This window comes from Schistocerca americana, chromosome 1, assembly GCF_021461395.2.
Source record: "Schistocerca americana isolate TAMUIC-IGC-003095 chromosome 1, iqSchAmer2.1, whole genome shotgun sequence".
NCBI classification, from domain to species: domain Eukaryota; kingdom Metazoa; phylum Arthropoda; class Insecta; order Orthoptera; family Acrididae; genus Schistocerca; species Schistocerca americana.
Window position 1 is genome coordinate 1,115,953,295 of NC_060119.1, and position 19,250 is coordinate 1,115,972,544.

The following is a 19,250-nucleotide window of genomic DNA, read 5'->3' on the forward strand; positions in this document are numbered from 1 at the left end:
TCAGTATACTTGAGCACTGGCAAATGTGACAAACTATCATTATTCCACCATTGTGTGACATTTTTGTGCAATGGAGAAGGTTCAAACATCAAGTGTACAGGTACTGCATGCTCTAAGCCAAAATCACAAAAAAACAGTGGGATGTCATATGTTTATCTCTGCTCGCCTGTCATCAATTGGCTTGGGAACAACACCGTCCACTCGGGTGATCATCTATCATTACTGGTGATGAGAAATGGTGTCTTATGCTAACATAAGGAAAATAAAAGAGTAGTTAACCCCAAACAAAGCAACAACTCCCCATACAAACTATTGTGTGCATCCACAAATGATAATGTTGTGCATCTGCTGGGACAGTGACGATGTGGTGTACTACAAATTGTTTACCCGAGGTGTAACCACCACTGCTGACACCTATTGTCATCTCACACAGATCTTCACCTTTCCCACACTATCAAACGACCTTCACGGAACTTCCTTACCAAATGAAAATGTGCTCTGAACATGGCTTGATGAGTTCTTAGCCTCAAAGTCACATGATTTCTACAGTTATGGAATCGAAAAGTTACCCAGCACTGGCAGACTGTTGTAAATAGCGAAGGAGAATGTATAGTTGATGAGTAAATTCTCTGCTATGTTTATCTGTTGTGTTTACTAAACTTATGACAAAATGCTGCACATTTATGCACCAGCCCAATACAACTGCAGTACTATAAACATCTCTCCACCACAGGGACACTCACTATCCCAGTTGCTGTGCACTCTCTACAGCCTGACTGAAGGGATCCGAGTGCATCCTCCACCACATGCACTATTTGCATTCTCCTGCCCAGTACTAGTTTCCCTGAACTCTGGAGATGGGAACTTCTGGACTTAATTGCCATTAAAACATACTCGCTCTCTTTTCCACATATCTATTATGACTTATCTGTTCTAATACTTAATTGCACTTTTTATCTCTATACCACTACCCTTTCTTTGTTTCACTCTCTGTCCTTATCTCTGGACTGTAGCCTCCAATGCCTAACCTTTTCATCTATTTCTGCCCTTGTCCTCACTACAGGTGGATGGGTCGGTCGGTCGGTCGGTCGGTCGGTCGGTCGCTCTCTCTCTCTCTCTCTCTCTCTCTCTCTCTCTCTCATTTACTTCATGACTCCTCCTAACTTTTTGCTGGCAAATACTCTCACTTCAACTACCATTTCTCATATTGTTTACCTTCATTATCACAAGCTCTAACGCACATTTTGTTACATGCACTGCAGTCAGTCAGATCATTTGTCTTTTCTGAACAGACTTATTTATCCAACTTCTTCTTGACAGCTTAGAGGTAAATATCCTGAAGTAGGGAGTCCCAGGAGGAATGGTCAACATTCAGGGATATGACAGGAATGATAATTTAAAGTAAAAAAAATCTAGCAAACATGGACTCTAAAATCCATATCTTAAGAGCTATGAGTACTTGTTCATCTTTGATGCTGTGAAACACATCTCTTCCACTCCAAGTTCTTTGATTTCCATATTTTTGAAAAGGGGTTGCGTGCACAATAAACAAAAAAAAAAAAAAAAAAAAAAAAAAAAAAAAAAAAAGCAAAAAAATCCAGCAAACATGGGCTCTAAATTGCTTACCTTAAGAGCTATGAGTGCTTGTTCAGTAAGAGACGTGTTTCACAGCAGCGAAGATGAACAAGTGCTCACAGCTCTTCAGATATGCAACATAAAGCTGATAGTTAATGGTCTTTTCTTCTTGTCTCGGTGCGTATCTCGCAAAATATGAGGAATAAAGAACTTGCAGTAGAGGAGATTTGTTTCATAATATCAAAGATGACGTGCTCACCGCTCTTAAGGTACGGAATTTAGAGCTGATGTTTACAGAACCAATTTAGGACCAAAAAGGACACAAGCTGCAACTTGGGGCACCAAGCTGAGGGGAGCGACAGAGGCACCACAACTGCAAGAGTTCTGTACAGTGCATATCACAATTAGTAGCAAAGATTGGCACTGGTGAAAGTGTACAAGGATAAGGTAGGGTGGTGGGTGGGGTGCACCAAATGATAAGTCGCTTGTGTGAAAAAAATGTTCGTTTAAATTAGTAAAAGTTCTGGTAATGATGATTATGAATGGTGTTCAGGTCAGTACTACAATATTATTTTTATTAATAATTTTCATTAAACACTTACCAGTTGTACCAAATTAAATGAGAAAGTTATACATTAGTTTGCAGGGTGTGTAATAAACTTAAAACAACAGGCTTCAGCATCAATTTATTTGATTGAAAGTACATTATCTTGTAATTGTACAAAGAGTGATACAGAGTAACAATGCTCATAATAACCTCTTTACAATAAAACACAAGACTACAATATAATCTCTTAAATGTCTTCAAGAGCATCACAAAAACGTTACTTCAACTGCAACTTCAGGTTGGGGAAGGAGTATCAACACAGAAACATGCATATAAGAATGACAACTGAGAATAAACTTAGGTTTATTTAGTAAATTAGAACCACTAACTCACTGCTAAATAGAAACATCAGCTTGATATATTTGGCTCCATAAGCATTTCAGAAGACTAAACTGAAAGCTGGTTTGCCAAATTGTCACTTACAATAAAGCTAATGATTAAAAGCTTTCCATATCAGAAAAGCATATCATGACCATCTTTAATTCAGAGTTTACAGAGTGCTACTTTTTCTTCTAATTTATTAGAGAAATTATTATGATATCTGCCCAGAACTCTGATATTTATTTAATATGATTAATGAAGCAAGTTATTTATATATTGTAACAGCCCAGTTTGGAAAAAAATATTAGCAAACACTCTGTTGCAGATTTTTCCTCCCCCCCCCCCCCTCCCCCCAATAACAAAATCATGTTATGTGCCAGTGACTGCAGCACTGTTTGCCGTGACCTACATGCCATGTATCGGCGTGACCTGGACCCCAAGACACTGGTGAGAATGCAGCACACTTGGCAGTGAATGCAGCACACTTGGCAGTGAATGCTTCTGTTGACAAATAACTTGAGGAGACCATGCCTAGTACATGAAGCAAACGTGTAATTAAAGGGGCCAAATATGCAGAGGTTGAGCTCTGTGTAAATTACACTCCTCCCTCCTTGAGGTAGATGGTGCAACAATCTCGGAGAAGTGCATCATCCAGGGGAAGGGGACGAGAAAGGCACTGGGCAGCTATCAGAGTGGGCTGGAACAAGACAATAAGAATGAAAGAAGTGTGGCATAGCCACATGGGGGAACTATGTGGTGACAAGGGATGGTTGGGTGGAGGTGGGGCTGACAGTTAATAGTCCAAAAGGTGCAATCCAGGGCCACAAGAACACATGATGGGATCAACACTGCCAGTGGAGACAAATGGTTGGATGCGGGGATGGCCGTGAAGGAGTCGGAGGCTGTTAGAAACAGTATCACAAAGGCCAGCTGCAACAGAGCCACGGATGACTTTGCAGATGGCTACACAGTCAGCCGCAGAGGTGGCCATGATAGCAGTGATGGCTGGATACAATGCCATGAGGAGGCCGGCCACGATAAGTTTGCTGATGACTGTAGGGCTGGCCACGACAGGGCCGGCTAGAGAATGAGCATATCAGCATCGACAGGGCCGGCTAGAGAATGAGCATATCAGCATCGACAGGGCTGGCAAGGACAGAAAGGCTGGTCTCGCCGGAGATGGCAATGATAGGAGGGTCTGCCGCGACAGGGCCAATAATGTAAGGATCATCATCTGACAGGGTCATGTGCAAAGGCTGGCACGGTACCAGAAGGATGTCCAGCATAGAACACTGTGAACAAGAATGGAGTGCCACATGACACAAGAGCAATGCAACAAACGTGACGGCACATAAGACTCCTTGCCGCACATTCTGGATGCTCTGTCCAAATGCTGCGGGAAAAAAACAGGAATGTGGGTGAGCTTAAAGATGCTCTGCAGTAGGCCCTGAGTTGCCCCACCCCTGAGTGATGGGCTGGAGGCAACAAGAGCTCTGGTGATTGAGAATACACAGCAAGGGAACAGGAACCTGAGCATACACAGAAACACAAGAAATAAGTAGAAAAATGCACTGAGGAACAATGCAGCAACAGACTACCTGAACTACGCACAAGAGAGGGCATCGCCAAGAATAAGCATCTGATGAGAAAAATGAACACAAACTGCAAAGGAATCCCTTCCACAATTGAGAAAGCAAATAACTGAACACAAGTACATAATCCAAGAAGTGAACAGTGCACATCCAGGACATGGTGGAAACGTACTGTAATAATGCATGAACAGTCCTGGTCAGGTATGGTTGTACACACGCACTATAGTGCAATGTGAATACAGAGTGGCACAATGCAAAAACTTGAGTAAGCTGCCCCATCAAGATGACTAGCACACAAACAAGATCAGTGTGGTTGAAATTCATCGAACAACTGAGAAGGATGAAATCCAGCTCCAGCAAAACAAATGAAAACACACCGTGCCTCACAAGTGGCTTGTAATCAAATTGCATGCTTATGGAATATGTTCTCAGTTATGCAACTTGATTCGTCATTCCCGGTCATCCAAGGTAGGTTTACAGGCCCTCTGCTGTTCCTTATCTGTGTAAACGATTTAGTATACAATCAGAGCAGCTGTCTTAGGTTATTTGCAGATGAAAACAAATTGAAAAATGATATAGAAAAGATGTCTGTACAGTCCAAATGGCAGCTGACTCGGAATAATGAACAGTGTGGGGTCATCCACACAAGTGCTAAAAGAAATCCATTAAACATTGGTTACACAATACATCAGTCAAATCTAAAGACGATAAATTCAACTGAATGCCTAGCAATTACAATTACAAACAATTTAAACGAACACACAGAAAAGGTTGTGGGGAGGGGAATCAAATACTGTGTTTTACAGGCAAAACACTTAGACTATGCAACAGAGCTATTACAGAGACTACCTACACTATGCTTTTTCATCCTCTTTTGGAGTACTGCTGCATGGTGTGGGATTCTTACCAGATAGGATTGGGGACTGATGACCCTGTAGTTTGGTCCCCTTGCTCCCCAAACCAACCAACCAGATAGGAGTACATCAAGAAAGTTCAAAGAAGAGCAACACGTTTTGTATCACTGAGAAATAGGGGAGAGAGTGTCATGAATATAATACAGGATTTGGTGTGGACATAAAATTAAACAAATGCATTTCTTGTTGCAGTGGGATCTTCTAACAAAATTTTAATAACTAACTTTCCCCTCTGAAAGTGAAAATATTTTCTTGATGCTGCCAAACACAGGGAAAAATGACCATTCTATAGCAAGAGCAAACACAATTTATGGAACATAGTACTTTATAGAGTAACACATCGACTGAACAAATAATAATACAGGGTACAGACTGAGCCAAGCACTTGTTTGCGATTGCTTAAATAATAGCGTTTCCATGGCAGTTCACTGGGGCACACCAGGAACCTCTATAAGCAGGCCTGTGAACTGTATGAGCACACGATCTCTGAGATCACGCATGTCATGAGTGAAGGTGCATCAGATCATCATAGCAAAATGAGGGAAATCAGAGCTTGCATGGAAAGATATAGGTGTTTGTTTCTTCTGCAAGCCGTATAACAGTGGAATGACAGAAAATTATTGAGAATATAGTGCGATGAAACATATGCCAGACACTTAAATGTGATTTGCAGAGTATCCTTGTAGATAGATAGATAGACATGAAGAAACACTGAAACACATGTGAAGATGCAGCCTCATTGATTTTAAAATTAACAGAAACAGCAGCCCTCGGTCGCAAAAAAGGATTCTTTTGACCTAGGTTTCGGCACTGCTATGAGTGCCTTCATTGGAAATAAAACTCTCAAATTGGCCTGTAACATAATTACAAAATTACAGTAAAGAAAAAATTTTTAAGTGTAAGTACTGGCAAGTAGTACAAAGAAGAAACAGTATTTACATGTCACATGTTAAACTAAAAATCAAGCGATAAAGCTATAGTCACAAAATTTATAAAACAGAAGACATAAAAGACAAGCCACTATGTGCTGCTCACATGTGTTGAGCTATGGTAAAAAAAAATCACTGGTTTTATGCTGTCCAAGCACTGCCATCCATGGGAAGAGTGCTGGCCATGGCTGTTTCATCTGGGCAAAATGTGACATGACTTGGCAGCTTTGGCCTCCACGTGGTGGGCGGGTGGCAGCCAGGTGATGGATGAGGCAAGGAGCTGGTGCATCAGCTAGCAAACCATGAGCAGGTGCTGGAATGTGTGAATCCTGAGCAAGTGCTGCACTGAGAAACCACATGAGCTACGAGTGTCACAAATATAACAAAAACATTATGCACATCGACAACTGAAGTATATTGCAGACAAGAGGAGAGCACTGGATCACAGAATAAATTACCCTTGCTGCCAGCTATGGTAACCCTTGGCTGAGTGATGTGCCAAGGGTTTGATATGCACATATCGGAATAACTGTTTCTTTAATGACTATGACTAATCAGTACAGCTTGGCGGACAAAGGTCCAAACATGATTACAACTGAAATGTACTTCTGTAACAATGTGTAGTAGAGGCCTTTCTGATGGATGAACTGATGAAGCAGTCTTCTGGAGTGGCTATGGTCTTGGCGAAGGGAACAGTTCCAGTGCAATGGGGCCTTCCACAGCAGCTGATGTATGGACAGCACGTCTGATACGCAGCAGAAGGCATTGTAGTCCGAAGTACAGGATCAAGGATGGCTGGTGGTCAGTCTAGAGCCTGGACCAGAACTGGATATCATGAGACTGAGCCATAATCTAAGTACCTGTCAGTGGAAGAATCCCAGTACAGTGTCACATGGACACATGACTGTACAGATGCTATCAGATGTCTGCTACTGCAGTGCTGTTTACTGTGAGCTGCACGCCATGTATGACTATGACTAGTCAGCACTGTCAGGCAGACAAAGGTCCAAACATGATTACAACTGAAATATAATTCTGTAACAATGTGTAGCAGTGTGCCCCCCAGACACTGTGACGGCTGCAGGAGATGCTTGGCAGTAAGGAGCTCAACAACTATTCTGTTGACAAACAACTTGCAGGGGTCATGCTTGGCCCTTGAAGCATATACTCGCATGTGATGGCAAACACGCAGGGCCCAAACCTGCATATACTGTTACAATTCTCTGCAATTGTCTAAACCACTCTCTTATCCTTAAACAACCTCAAGCATTTACAGACAGACTACCCCAATGAAACCTCCTTCTTCTACATTTATTTATCAATCCTTTAATATTCCTACTTCTTAAACAATATTTCATTGTTGCTATTTACTTTTAATGTACATGTGCTTCGACTTTTCTCTAAAGATTCACAAGATAAAGTTGCTGAACAGCAAAAATACATGTTTATCATCAGTGGTAGGCATAAAACATCATTCGAAATCATACTGAATGCCTTCTCAGAAAATTATTTTGAACAGCTAGTTCAGGGGCCCACCTGAAGTGTAAATGGTTTCAAAAATTTACTTGACCTCTTAGCAACAGACAATACTGACCAAATAGGTAGCATCATGATAGACTGCAGGGATTAGTGACCATGAGATTGTTGTAGCTAGACTGAATACCGTAACATCCAAATCTATCAAAAATAAATGCAGATTATATCTATTTAAAAAAGTAGATAAAAATTTGCTTGGCACCTTCCTAATAGAAAGTCACCACACCTTCCAATCTGACTATGTAAGTTCAGATCAGATGTGGTTTAAATTCAAAGAAATAGTATTGATGGCAATTGGAGATATATATGAAATAATTTAATAAGAGATGGTACTGGTCCCCCACGGTACACACAACAGGTCAGAACACTATTGTAAAGCAACCAAAAAACATGCCATATTTAAAAGAATGCAAAATCGTCAAGAAGTTTCACAGAAGCTTGAAATTTAGTGCGAACTTCAATGGGAGATTCTTTTAATAGTTTCCACAATGAAACTCTGTCTTGAAAGCTGGCAGAAAACCCAAAGAGATTCTGGTAGTATATAAAATATACCAGTGGCAAAATGCAGTCAGTACCTTCACTGCACAATAACAATGGTTATGTTATTGGCAACAGTGTCACTTTAGCAGAGTTACAAGACACAGTTTTCTGAAATTTCTTCACGAAAGAAGACAAAGTAAGTACTCCAGAATTCAAATCAAGAACAACTGGCAGCACGAGTAACTTAGAAGCAGATATGCTCGATGTAGAGAAGCAGCTTAAAACACTTACGAAAGGCAAGGATTGTGATACAAATTGTATACCAGTCAGATTCCTTCCAAAGTATGCTGATACAATAACTCCATACATACAATCAGATACAACTGCTCGCTAATAGAAAGATCTGTACCTAGCAACTGGGAAGAGCACAAGTCACATCAATACCCAAGAAAGGAAATAGGAGTAATCTGCTGAATTACGGACCCATATCACTAACATCGATTTGCAGCAGGATTTTGGAACATATACTGTGCTTGAACAAACATTATGATTCACCTCAAAGAAAATGATTTATTAGCAAATAGCCAACATGGATTCAGAAAAATATTCTTGTAAAACACAACTTGCTCTATGTGCTCGTGAAATAATGAGATCTGTTGACAGGGGATGCCAATTGATTCCATATTTTTAGATTTCCAGAAGACTTTCAACACAGTTCTTCACAAGTGACTTCTAATTAAATTGCTTGACTATAGAGTATCATCTCATTTTTGTGACTGGATTCGTGATTTTCTGTCAAAAAGGTCACAGTTCTTAACAACTGACAGAAGGTCATTGAGTAAAACAAAAGTAATATCTGGAGTTTCCTAAGGAGGTGTTATAGGCCCTCTGTTGTTCTTCGTAGTGTAGGCACTGGCCAAGGGGGAAAAAACAGTGTGTGGTGCCACCTGTTGATTTAAACACTTTGGTAGGTCATGAGCCTGTGCTCCAACTTGCAATCAATACCAGGCCAGATCATGTGTTGAAATGCCAATTGTTTAGTGTTGGAGTCTCCCCAATGACTTTGACCTAACAGGTTGAGAGCCTTGCAATGCAGTGTTGCTGGAATTACAACACTGGGAGTACCCCCTTCTGTCAACAAGAGAATGGCACCATCTCACAGGGAAAGATGATGACGGAAAACATTGAAGTTCCACAATACATCACATGCCCAGCCCAGTGAACAGTCAGGCTACCCACGTCATCATGCACACAACTTTAAGCACTGCGTCTGCAACCACTGCTAATGCTCCTGGAGCTAGTAATGGGAAAGCCATTAATAGTCTGTCTTACTTCTGTGAAACTGAAAACACAACAGTTCTTCCTGATCAAACACCCGGACGGGCCCCATGGGCAGTCAAGACGATGCGTCTGCATTTGTGTGCTGTGATGCAGGGCAGATATGGATCTCACAATTATATCTCAACAAAAATAACGCCCAACACTGAAGGCTTTGCCAGCTAATTCAGCTGAATGGTGAAACAAGAAAAATAGAGGTTTAGGATCTGTGAGTAAGTGGAATTTCCTACTGTACAACAACACATAAAATTATTTTAAAGCATAAACAATCACAAGGGCTTCTTTTTAGATTTGTGGATAGTGCTGCTGAGCTGCATTGAGAGTTTTGGATGCACAAGGGATAGGTCACTCAGAGCCACTGCATTCATTACGATGGGCTGGAACCACCCCCACCCAATGCTGGGATGCATCTGTGGCCAAGACTAAATTTTTAGCATGTTGGAAGACTGCAGGCAAGGCACAGTCTGTACATTGTTTATAAGGCGCACACATGCATGCCCATAGCCTGGCGACCATGTGAAAGGTACATTTTTTATGAAGCAGCTGGTGCAGAGGTAGAGCCAGAGTGGCTGCAGCAGTAAGAAACCTGTGATAATATGCATTTTATCAAGGAATACCTGTGAGACAAAGACGTAATAGTGACGACCTGCTGTTCCAAGGGTTGAATGCCCTACCTGGAAAGTTCATGACCAACAGAGCGTGAAAAAGTTGTGACTTAATAAGATTACACTTAAAGCCAGCAGTTTGCAAAACCGTAAGAGAGAACAGAGTTAGATAAGTGTTCTCCGCCTTAGCACCCATTACTACAGTATCATCTCGATAGTCGATGCAGCAAGGAACCTCTGCGTGAATTGCTCCAAAAAGCATTGTAAAATGGATGCAGCACTAGGCCACACCCAATATTAAATGTCAGTATTCGTAAAGACCAAAGGGCCTGTTCACAACAGCAACTGTTTGGATTTTTCATCTAACACATCCTGCAGGTACCCCTCATCCTAGTCAGTTTTGGGAAAGAATTGGCCCCCAGTCAATTTTGTAAGTAATTCATCAGTTCCAAGGAGACAATGTGTGTCAATAAGAGATTGCATACTGATGGTAACTTTAAAGTTTACATAAAGTTGGAGCAGACGTGATAATTTTTTGACAGTCACCAATGGTGTAGCCCACTCACTTATGGAAATCAGTCAAACAATGCCTAGGGACATTAAGTGATCCAATTTGCGCTTAACTTGTTCACATAAGGACACAGGCACAGGATGTGCCCAGAAAAAAAATGCAGCTTAGTCAAAGGTTTAAGTGTGATACATACTGTGAAGTTGTTCACACATCCTAATCCCTCAGGAAACAATTCCAAAAATTCAGTACACAATATCTTGATAAGGAACCTCATCCAATACAAGATACACAGTCTCAGTAATATAAAATTCAAAATCAAAGCATCTAACCCAAACAAATTCTCTCTTCGGGGGTCATTCACAACCAGGTAAGTGAGAGGATGGACCACAGATTTGTAAGCCATGGCAGCTGTAAATTGACCAAGAACAGCAATACGAAGGGCTTTTAAAAAAAAAAACCTATATATTTTCAAATTGTTTACAAAACAACCTTATCCCCTTCAAAATACTCTCCACTACAACTAACACATTTGTCCCACCAGTACTTCCATTGTTCTAAACATTTTATGCAGTCATCTTTAGAAATGGCTGACAGCTCCCCCTCCTTTTTTCCTGGACTTCTTCAAAGTCGTTAAATCAGTGTCCTTTCATACCCCATTTCATGTGTGGGAATAATAAAAAGATGCACAGAGCCAGGTCAGGCGAGTAAGGTGTTTGGGACATCAGAATCATGCCATTCTTTTGCCAAAAACTATCTAACAGAGACAGCTGTGTGTGCAGGTGCATTGTCATGGTGGAACTCCTGTCTGCCATAAATCTAGTCTTTTTTGATGAACACTGCTGTGCAATCTTCTTAAAACTTTCAAATAAAAAGTTTGATTGATGGTCTGGCCTGGGGGAACAAACTCTGAATGAACTATACCCTTGGCACCAAAAAAATCAAATAGGCATTGTTTTGATGTTTGATATGAATGGATGGGGTAACAATGATGTCTTCCCTTGGCTTGTCTGTTGCTTTGTTTCTGTGTCATAACCGTAGTGCCATGACTCATCACCAGTAATGACCTTTGGCAGAAAATCTGGATTAAGCTGTTGTTTCAAAGTACAACATGTTTCAACTCGACGTTCCTTTTGATTGTTAGTCAGAATCCGAGGAACAAACTTGGCAACAACCCTTTTCATTCCCAAATCTTCTGTTAAAATCCGCGGAACTGAGCACCAAAATGGCCCCCAAATCTTTGACAGTTGATCAATTGTCTTTCGAGGATCTGTGAGCATAAGCTCTCGATTTTTTCAATACTTGTGTTGATTCGGGTAGTTGATGCACGTCCAAAACGGGGTTTGTCCATCATCGACAAGCCATTTTAAAATCGAGCAAACCACTTTTATGCTTCAGTTTTTCATCTTCTTACGCTGTTTTTAACATTAAAACAGTTTCAGATTTTTTACCAAGTAGAAAACAAAATTTCAACCTGCACGTTGTTCACTTAAACTTGCCATCATAAGAAACAATACAAAAACAAAACAGCATTAGCAAAAACAATCATTGCAGATGAACAGATCAAGCCAAGCCGACAACACAGGCAGCACTGGCAATGAGTTGTGCTATACATGCCTAGCACCAGAAATGCATATTACACAAGCTCCGGAAACGTTATTCCGTCCCCCCCCCCCCCCCCCCCCCGGTAATCCCTCATATGCTGTTTATTGTAGCTTATCACTGTCTGATGGGAGCCAAATGTGGAGAGCCCAGACATAAGTACATTTGCAAGTTGAGGAGTGAAACAGCCACTCCCATGTCCACTTGCAGCAGCAATGGTTTGTTCAGCACAGACATTACAAAAAAAAGTTTATTCTGACCTGCAGACAATGATGAAACAGAATGAATGTTAACGTCCAATTGTTCTGAGGCAGGCAAAAAAACAACAAACTGATGCAATATGGCCTTTCTTGTGACACTCATGGCACGATGCCCACTGCCTCAGGCATGCAGCTCTTTCACGTTGCCCAAATCAAGAGGGCCATGACGCAAATGCCACACAGTGCCCCTGCTGTTGTTGTTGGCTATGTGGTTCTCCATAGCAGCTGGGTTTCCTGGTTTGAATGCCATCAACTTCCTTCATTTGATGAGCCTGTCACTATGTGTCGATGTGGTTCACTATCAATAACAGCGACATTCTCCATGCTTCAATTTGGCGGAACACAGCACAGAAAACTTCAAAGAACTGGGCAAGATTTAAAATTTCTTCCTAGATCAGATCCTCACACGGGTGGGCTCTCTGACGAACTTCCTTATTAGGTGCTATGCGAATGACTGCATCCCCAACCATGAAGCCAGCATACAATTCCTGTAGCTCTGCCGCCTAAGGCCAATAAGACTGATGTGGCTGCTTGCAACGCTAGTAAAATTCTATAAGCGTGGCAACGATGTATGTACACTAGTGATGATAATAAGACAGCAAACTACAAGTGACATCAAAAGAGTATGAGGCCAGTTCAACAGCTGGTATGTGCAACATGGACATAAACAAAGCCTCAAAAGTGTCTGCATCCATCGCCTTAAATGCAATGTAGTCCTGGAGAAGCCATTCTCACAAGCCTTCTTATCTTCAGATGAATTGTCATTTGGTAGGAATGACAGCAGGTGCATCTGAGATGGTGGAGCCAGAACCATCAACACAGCCATGGCTTTCTCCAAAGTGGTCACAATAAGTTGCTGCTGGTGGAGAAGTGATTGAAGCACTGCCTCCTCGGAGAAGTTACACGAAAAAACAGTCACTGAAGTTGAGCATGCAAAAGGTCTACATGTCGTCACTTGTGTTCCAACTCCAGACACAATAAAAGACACAGTTATAAGCAATCCACAGTTTATTAGATCATGGCATGACAGCACAAGCAAAAGCAGTACAATACATTTTACTGACAAGTGCAAGACTGCTGGCCAGAGCCAGTGCACAGCAATATAAAGAGCATTTGCTTGCAGTGGCCACTAGCTATCAGCTACAGGCGACTGAGGCAATAATCACCGTCAGTGGCATATGGTGGCGGCCTGAAGTAGCCAAACGGTGCACTATTCAAATGTGTGACATGTGCCATGGTAGTGGTGGGGGAGGTGTAGTAATGTGCAGATTACTACAGTGAGTGTTGCAATTTGTGGGTTACTACTGTAGATGTTGCAACAATATGTAAACACTATACCTGAAGACCACCTACAATACACATGGTTTCAGCTTGACAATGCTGCAGTTCATACAGTCATCAATGCCACATAACAGTGTTTGTGGCTATGACCATCGACCCAGTGTGGCAAAAATGTGTTTCACCCAAAGTGCCAACATATTTCCATTGATTGACAGTGGAATCCCGATGGTCTTGTGCCCACTGCAATCGTAACTGATGATGTTGGGTCAACACGTCAACATATAGTGAGTGGTCTGCTGCGGAGCGCCATGTTAAAACAATGGTGCACTCCAGAAAACTTGTGCCTCCACCAGCATTGTGCTCTTCTGGCATAGATGCCACCGATCACCATCTATCCTACTTTACAGAGCAGCCAAGTGTCCCAACCCCACATTCTGAGCACCTAGTGGTAGTTTCGCTGTCATTCTATCTCTTTCCATAGATGCCCATGACAGTAGCACATGAACATCTCTTTTTAAGATACTTGTTCACAGGCTCTGTGTAATAATAATCCACCTTCTGACAAAATAACTTAACTTAATGGATTTTCCCATTTGCATCCCGCATCCATGTCTGTTCCACTCACATTCTTCAGTTACTGCATCACATGTCCACAATGCCACCAGGGTGCATCCAACGTCACAGTGAGCTGTGGTCATGACATTTTGGCTTGTCAGTGTAATTCGTTCTCAATTTACACCACAAAAAGTCAATTTGGATTAAAACTGCTGGAGAATTCATTGAGAGGTGCAAGCACAATGCATCTTTTCTCCAAATCATTGCAGGAATGATTCCTGGTACTACCAATATCTGGTGTAGTGATGGAGCATAAAGACTTGAATTATATAAACTGAATTCAAAAGAAGCCTTTGCTGGCAGTTTCTGGCAGATCTATTAACATAAACAAAAGTTTACTTTGAAGACAAAGTCAGGTACTCTGTTTTCTTTGTTTTATCAAATGACTTACTAAACTTCTTAGGTGCATAGGATGATTCTGTGATAATGTTACAAACTTTCAGGGACGGTGGAGAAGGGTAAATACATCAATTTGAAGTGTGGGACCTAGGCCTGGAAACAACCAAGTCAAAAGTTTTAAACAAAAACCATTCTGATACCTCTTGACAGTGGAATACATGTACCAGTACTATTGTTGCTAAGATTGCAGGCTAGGCAATTTTAAGAGGAAACAAAAAGTCTATTTAACATGAGGTTTAAAATGTGTATCTTAGGAGCTATGAGCACTTGTTCATCTTCGATACTGTGAAACACATCTCTTCTACTGAACAAGAACACACAGCTCTTAAGCTGCACATTTTAGACCCCTGTTTACTATCAATTTTTTTTTTTCTTTTCTTGTTTTGGTCAATATTATCACCTATGACAGTTGGGTACTCTACAATCTTAGCCACAGAAGTACCAGTACAAGTATTCCACAGTAAGAGGTATCAGAACAATTTTTGCTTATAACTTTTGATTTGGTCATTCTGGGCCAGAGCCCTTTACCTCAAAGTTATGCATTTATGCTTGTCCATCATCACTGAAAGTTAGTATTATCATCATGGAATTATCCTGTATAAGAAACAATAAGGAGCCACAAAATGAAAATTTAATTTGTCAAGATAGTTGTTTTGTGTTATAAAATCTTTATATTAATCACAGTATGTTTCACATTTGATTAGCAGCCACAGAAATCCCATCCACACCTAAAAAATGGCACATGATGGTGGCAAATGACATTCTATCTAGTTGATAAGGAGTTTCAATATTTCATCACAAATCCAAAGATCAAAACCTCGTTGTCTCCCAATTCCAGGCCACTGCCAAGCCATCTTTCCTCTTTCCAGCTCCACACCATATCCAAACCCAACTACAAATGGGTTCTGCTTTCCAATTAAGAGTGTGCACTCACATGTACCCGACCTACCAACAATATCCTTAATGCCCAAATCCTTTCCTCAGATAGTCTTCTGATCACTATAAATCCATCCTTTATCCTTCCTTTGCCAGACCCCACTTATCAAATACACTTCCTAGCCCATCATTATTCTCCCCCCCCCCCCCCCCCCCCAATAGCTCACTCCACCACACTGTTCCATCGTTCTTGTCCTTCACTCTTCTGTTCTCCTTCACTAACCTTACTGCACTTATTGAGAGCTTACATCAATGGACTTGCCAGAAACAGCATTTTCAGCTCCACCATAGCACCAGTCTCACCACTGCCATCTGTTCCTTTTTTCTTAAAATAACACAAATATTTCCTCCTTTATTTATTTTAATTGTAAAGAAACTGTATGTATTTTCGTTCTCTTCACATGACTGAAGGGAAAAAATATGGCTGCTATCTTCATCATCATTATGTAATGGGCTGGCATGAAAGGTTCATTGGCAGAAGGTGTTTCCTGTTTGGACAGCAAGCATTTACATTAGGGTAGAATTTCCTCATCGACCTATCACAGAGTTGCTGTGATCTTAATACGTCGCTCTACTAATTTATATACACAGTAATACCCCCCCCCCCCTCCCAAATCTCATGGTCGTCACCATTTGTCCGGAATCTGTGAATTCGGGAACAATAGCACGCCCTGAAATTGGCAGTGTAACAGCAAAAGTTTGGAGAAATGTTGTACTCCACTCATAAAGCCATACAAAAAAGTTATTAAATAGTAAGGCATTAATAAGAAAACATACGAATCGAGGAGAAGCTTGCATCTATAACGCCAATTTTTTTATATCACTGTTTGACATAAATATGTGCAGCTATTTCCTTAGGAAACGGCAATTGAAAGGCCTTAAATTATTTTACATTTGTTTAAGAGCGTCTCTTCGTGAGAAATCAATAAAACTTTTTTACTCTTGAGCGTTTTCGTAAAATTAAATTAGAAAACAGTAAATTGGATTGATAAATCTGTGTATCAGGCATCTAAACTATTGGCACAATGAAGAGATGAAACAAAAATTAGACCGTCCTTAAGTATATAAGGACGCACAATATATCGCATGAAGTGTGCATCCGAAAATATGCTATATTGCTCCTAATATCGAAAAGTTGTGGCGGTGCAGATATCAGGATGAAAACAGTGCGTGCACTTATTCAAGAAATGAACGTATATTAGCTAATGAAAGGATTTGTACACAATTATCAACGAGACATTTGTGCCGGTCGAAACATGTAAGGCAAAACTATGATTCATTGCAGAAAAACAATGTAAAGACGTGCATTTTCGTCTGTCATGTCAGGCAAGGGATTACATCTGTTTCAATTACTTGTGACTCTCGCTTGAAGGCCCAACTTTATTGCTCCTCCGACAGCATGAACAGTTTCCCATGTTATACGACGAGCGTGAGGACGCATCTGGGTTAACTTGAAACCATAAAAACAAGAATATGAACCACATACACAAGTCTCACAACACATTCAACAGCTCTTCGTCCGCCATAACATAAACAATGTCACCGCCTGCTAGATTGCACGTATCGCTGTCACTCGTGTATTGCAGTGCAAAAACGAAACAGAAGAATGTTCGGAATGGTAACTACCTGTATTGCATGAAAACGAAAAATGAAATGGCGATTTGGAAATGATCGCAGACTCTTTACTAAATGCATGCAGTCCTTCAAATACTTCTGAAACGTAAAAAAATTCGATCGTAAAGCAAATCCAGTCCACAATCTTAAAATTTTGTTTTACTATCTGTGACGCGTTACAAGTTTCTGAAAAGCTTGCTATAACACACTTCCAACATTTGCTATTCCCCTGTAAAGTTATTTCATTTTCGTTGGGTCGGAAATCATTACAAGAAGAGCGAATGATAATTTCCGATAGCTTATACGCAGAACCAGCCCTAAAAATGTTTTACTCGATTATGTCGTTAGCACAAAATTGTTTCGTATGGAGACTGCAGCCGCAACTCAAAGGATTACATTATTTGCTGAGTCACCAGGCCTTCTTTGAGAATAAAGCCAATTTTCCTCCAACACTTATAACTTATTCTTCTTCCTGGCTTGTATTTTAAAGCTTTGGAAAGCAACCTCTCTCAATATTGAGGCGGTAGTTAAGCGTTTATATAATTACGGAGGAAACCGTGATCAAACATTACGCCCGCTAAACAACTTGATTGAGCTTTCCTCTCAATCAGCCCACACACAGATCTGCCGTCTAACCCAGATTAATTTCAGTGCAGATCTTCTCCGCTCTTGCGTGGTTCCCCGAAAGTAGTGACATCTTACGGTCATTATCAGAACTAAGTTGCGCAGTAGGGCACAGATGGCTTGAATGTCTACGGACTCGTAAATCAATGTAGGCAGTCAGCTAAACATGGCTGAGGAGTTGATGGTAGTGCTACGGAGGAGTGATTCTTGTGGTTTAGGTTTTTCACTTTTAGGCACAGCTGGATTACCACCTATAATTTATGACATCATTGAAAACTCCCCCGCTGCAGAGAGTGGTGAGGTATGCTCTACAACTAATTTCACTCAGTAAATAAACTTGTGTGCATGTGGTGGCGTTCATAACAGCCTATGCTTGACATTTGTGTTTTGGATTGGAATTACCGCATTGACAGGTTTTACCAAAATGTAAATACAGGGAGCTGCTAAGCATTATTTCGTGTGATAATGAGTCGATGTCTGTTGTTCAGAGTGAGCCGCCGCCACTTGTAACATACTATACTGGAATGTTCATTCAGAATTGTGAAATATAACCGTTACACTACTGTAACAGTGAAGTATGCTGTATAGCTATTATATTGTACGGAAAAGTAAATCATTTGACACCGAGCAATACAGGGAACTTGTTTTATCGCTGACTGTTTTAGATCAAAACCATTATTTGTTCTATGAAAGTCTCTTGTTTGTAATCATGTATGTAGACTTACTTTCTTGACATTTTATGAATTCAAAACGAAATTAGAATGATGAAACAAATATCTTTCAGTATTAGATTGAATAATTTGTTAATTTTTTTAACACCGACAGTGAAGACCAGATTGTTTGTAACGCTGGGGAATAGTACGTAATTTAACAGTAGATAACAAGCCTAATTTGATATATAAATTCACCTGTACTTCTTGTATGATTTAGTACCAGGTTATTAAATGTGTTTGCAACATACGGGGTGTTATAGGCAACATCCCTTGCTGACTATGGCAGTTGTTTAATTACTGGTTTAAAATGTGATGCAGTGGTTCTTGCAGTGTATGTTGTTGACATTTTGTGAACGTTTTTTCAGAAGCAAAAAAGCATATAAGGTAGAGCGTTGTTATAGTTTTGAACCGTTGTGTAATTGTAAGTTATATTTACAATATCATAAAGAACCGTAAATACTTGCGACGTGTTTCCATAAAAATTTTAACCACGATATTGCGTATGTCTTTTTTTGCAGGTAGCGTAACATCGCAAAAATGTTTTATTGATACTCTAATGAAAGTTTGAAAGTGTGTGGGACATGTTAATCCTTGTTTTGCATTTCGTGAGCGATATGTACATACCGGATAGACAGGTATTATTGTGCATGTGCCGAGCCGGGTGGGAGTGGCGCTCGCATACGGTTTTGGGTCTGGCTTTTTCAGTGACGATGGGCTAATTTTAGCTATCCAGGTTACAGTGTCAGTAACACTGATGCTTTATATGCTGATTTTTAAGTATTTTGAGGCAGCAACAGTATA

At 40.6% G+C, this 19,250-nt stretch overlaps 2 protein-coding genes across 7 annotated transcripts in view; one reads left to right on the plus strand and one right to left on the minus strand.

The window, feature by feature from the left end:
* LOC124618800 (ADP-ribosylation factor-like protein 13B) overlaps window positions 1–17,031 on the minus strand; it is a 201,748-nt gene extending 184,717 nt beyond the window's left edge. For all 3 annotated transcript variants that reach the window (XM_047145379.1, XM_047145378.1, XM_047145377.1), the window contains exon 1: window positions 16,852–17,031. In XM_047145379.1, the coding sequence (XP_047001335.1) occupies window positions 16,852–16,982 (131 nt within the window). In that variant the 5' untranslated portion in view covers window positions 16,983–17,031. The remainder of the gene's footprint in view (window positions 1–16,851) is intronic.
* An 860-nt stretch (window positions 17,032–17,891) lies between these two features.
* LOC124618836 (PH and SEC7 domain-containing protein) overlaps window positions 17,892–19,250 on the plus strand; it is an 814,418-nt gene continuing 813,059 nt past the window's right edge. For all 4 annotated transcript variants that reach the window (XR_006980055.1, XM_047145380.1, XM_047145381.1 and 1 more), the window contains exon 1: window positions 17,892–18,037. Coding sequence is in view for 3 of the 4 variants with exons in the window: in XM_047145380.1 (XP_047001336.1) it covers window positions 17,903–18,037 (135 nt within the window). In the remaining variant the exon portion in view is untranslated. The remainder of the gene's footprint in view (window positions 18,038–19,250) is intronic.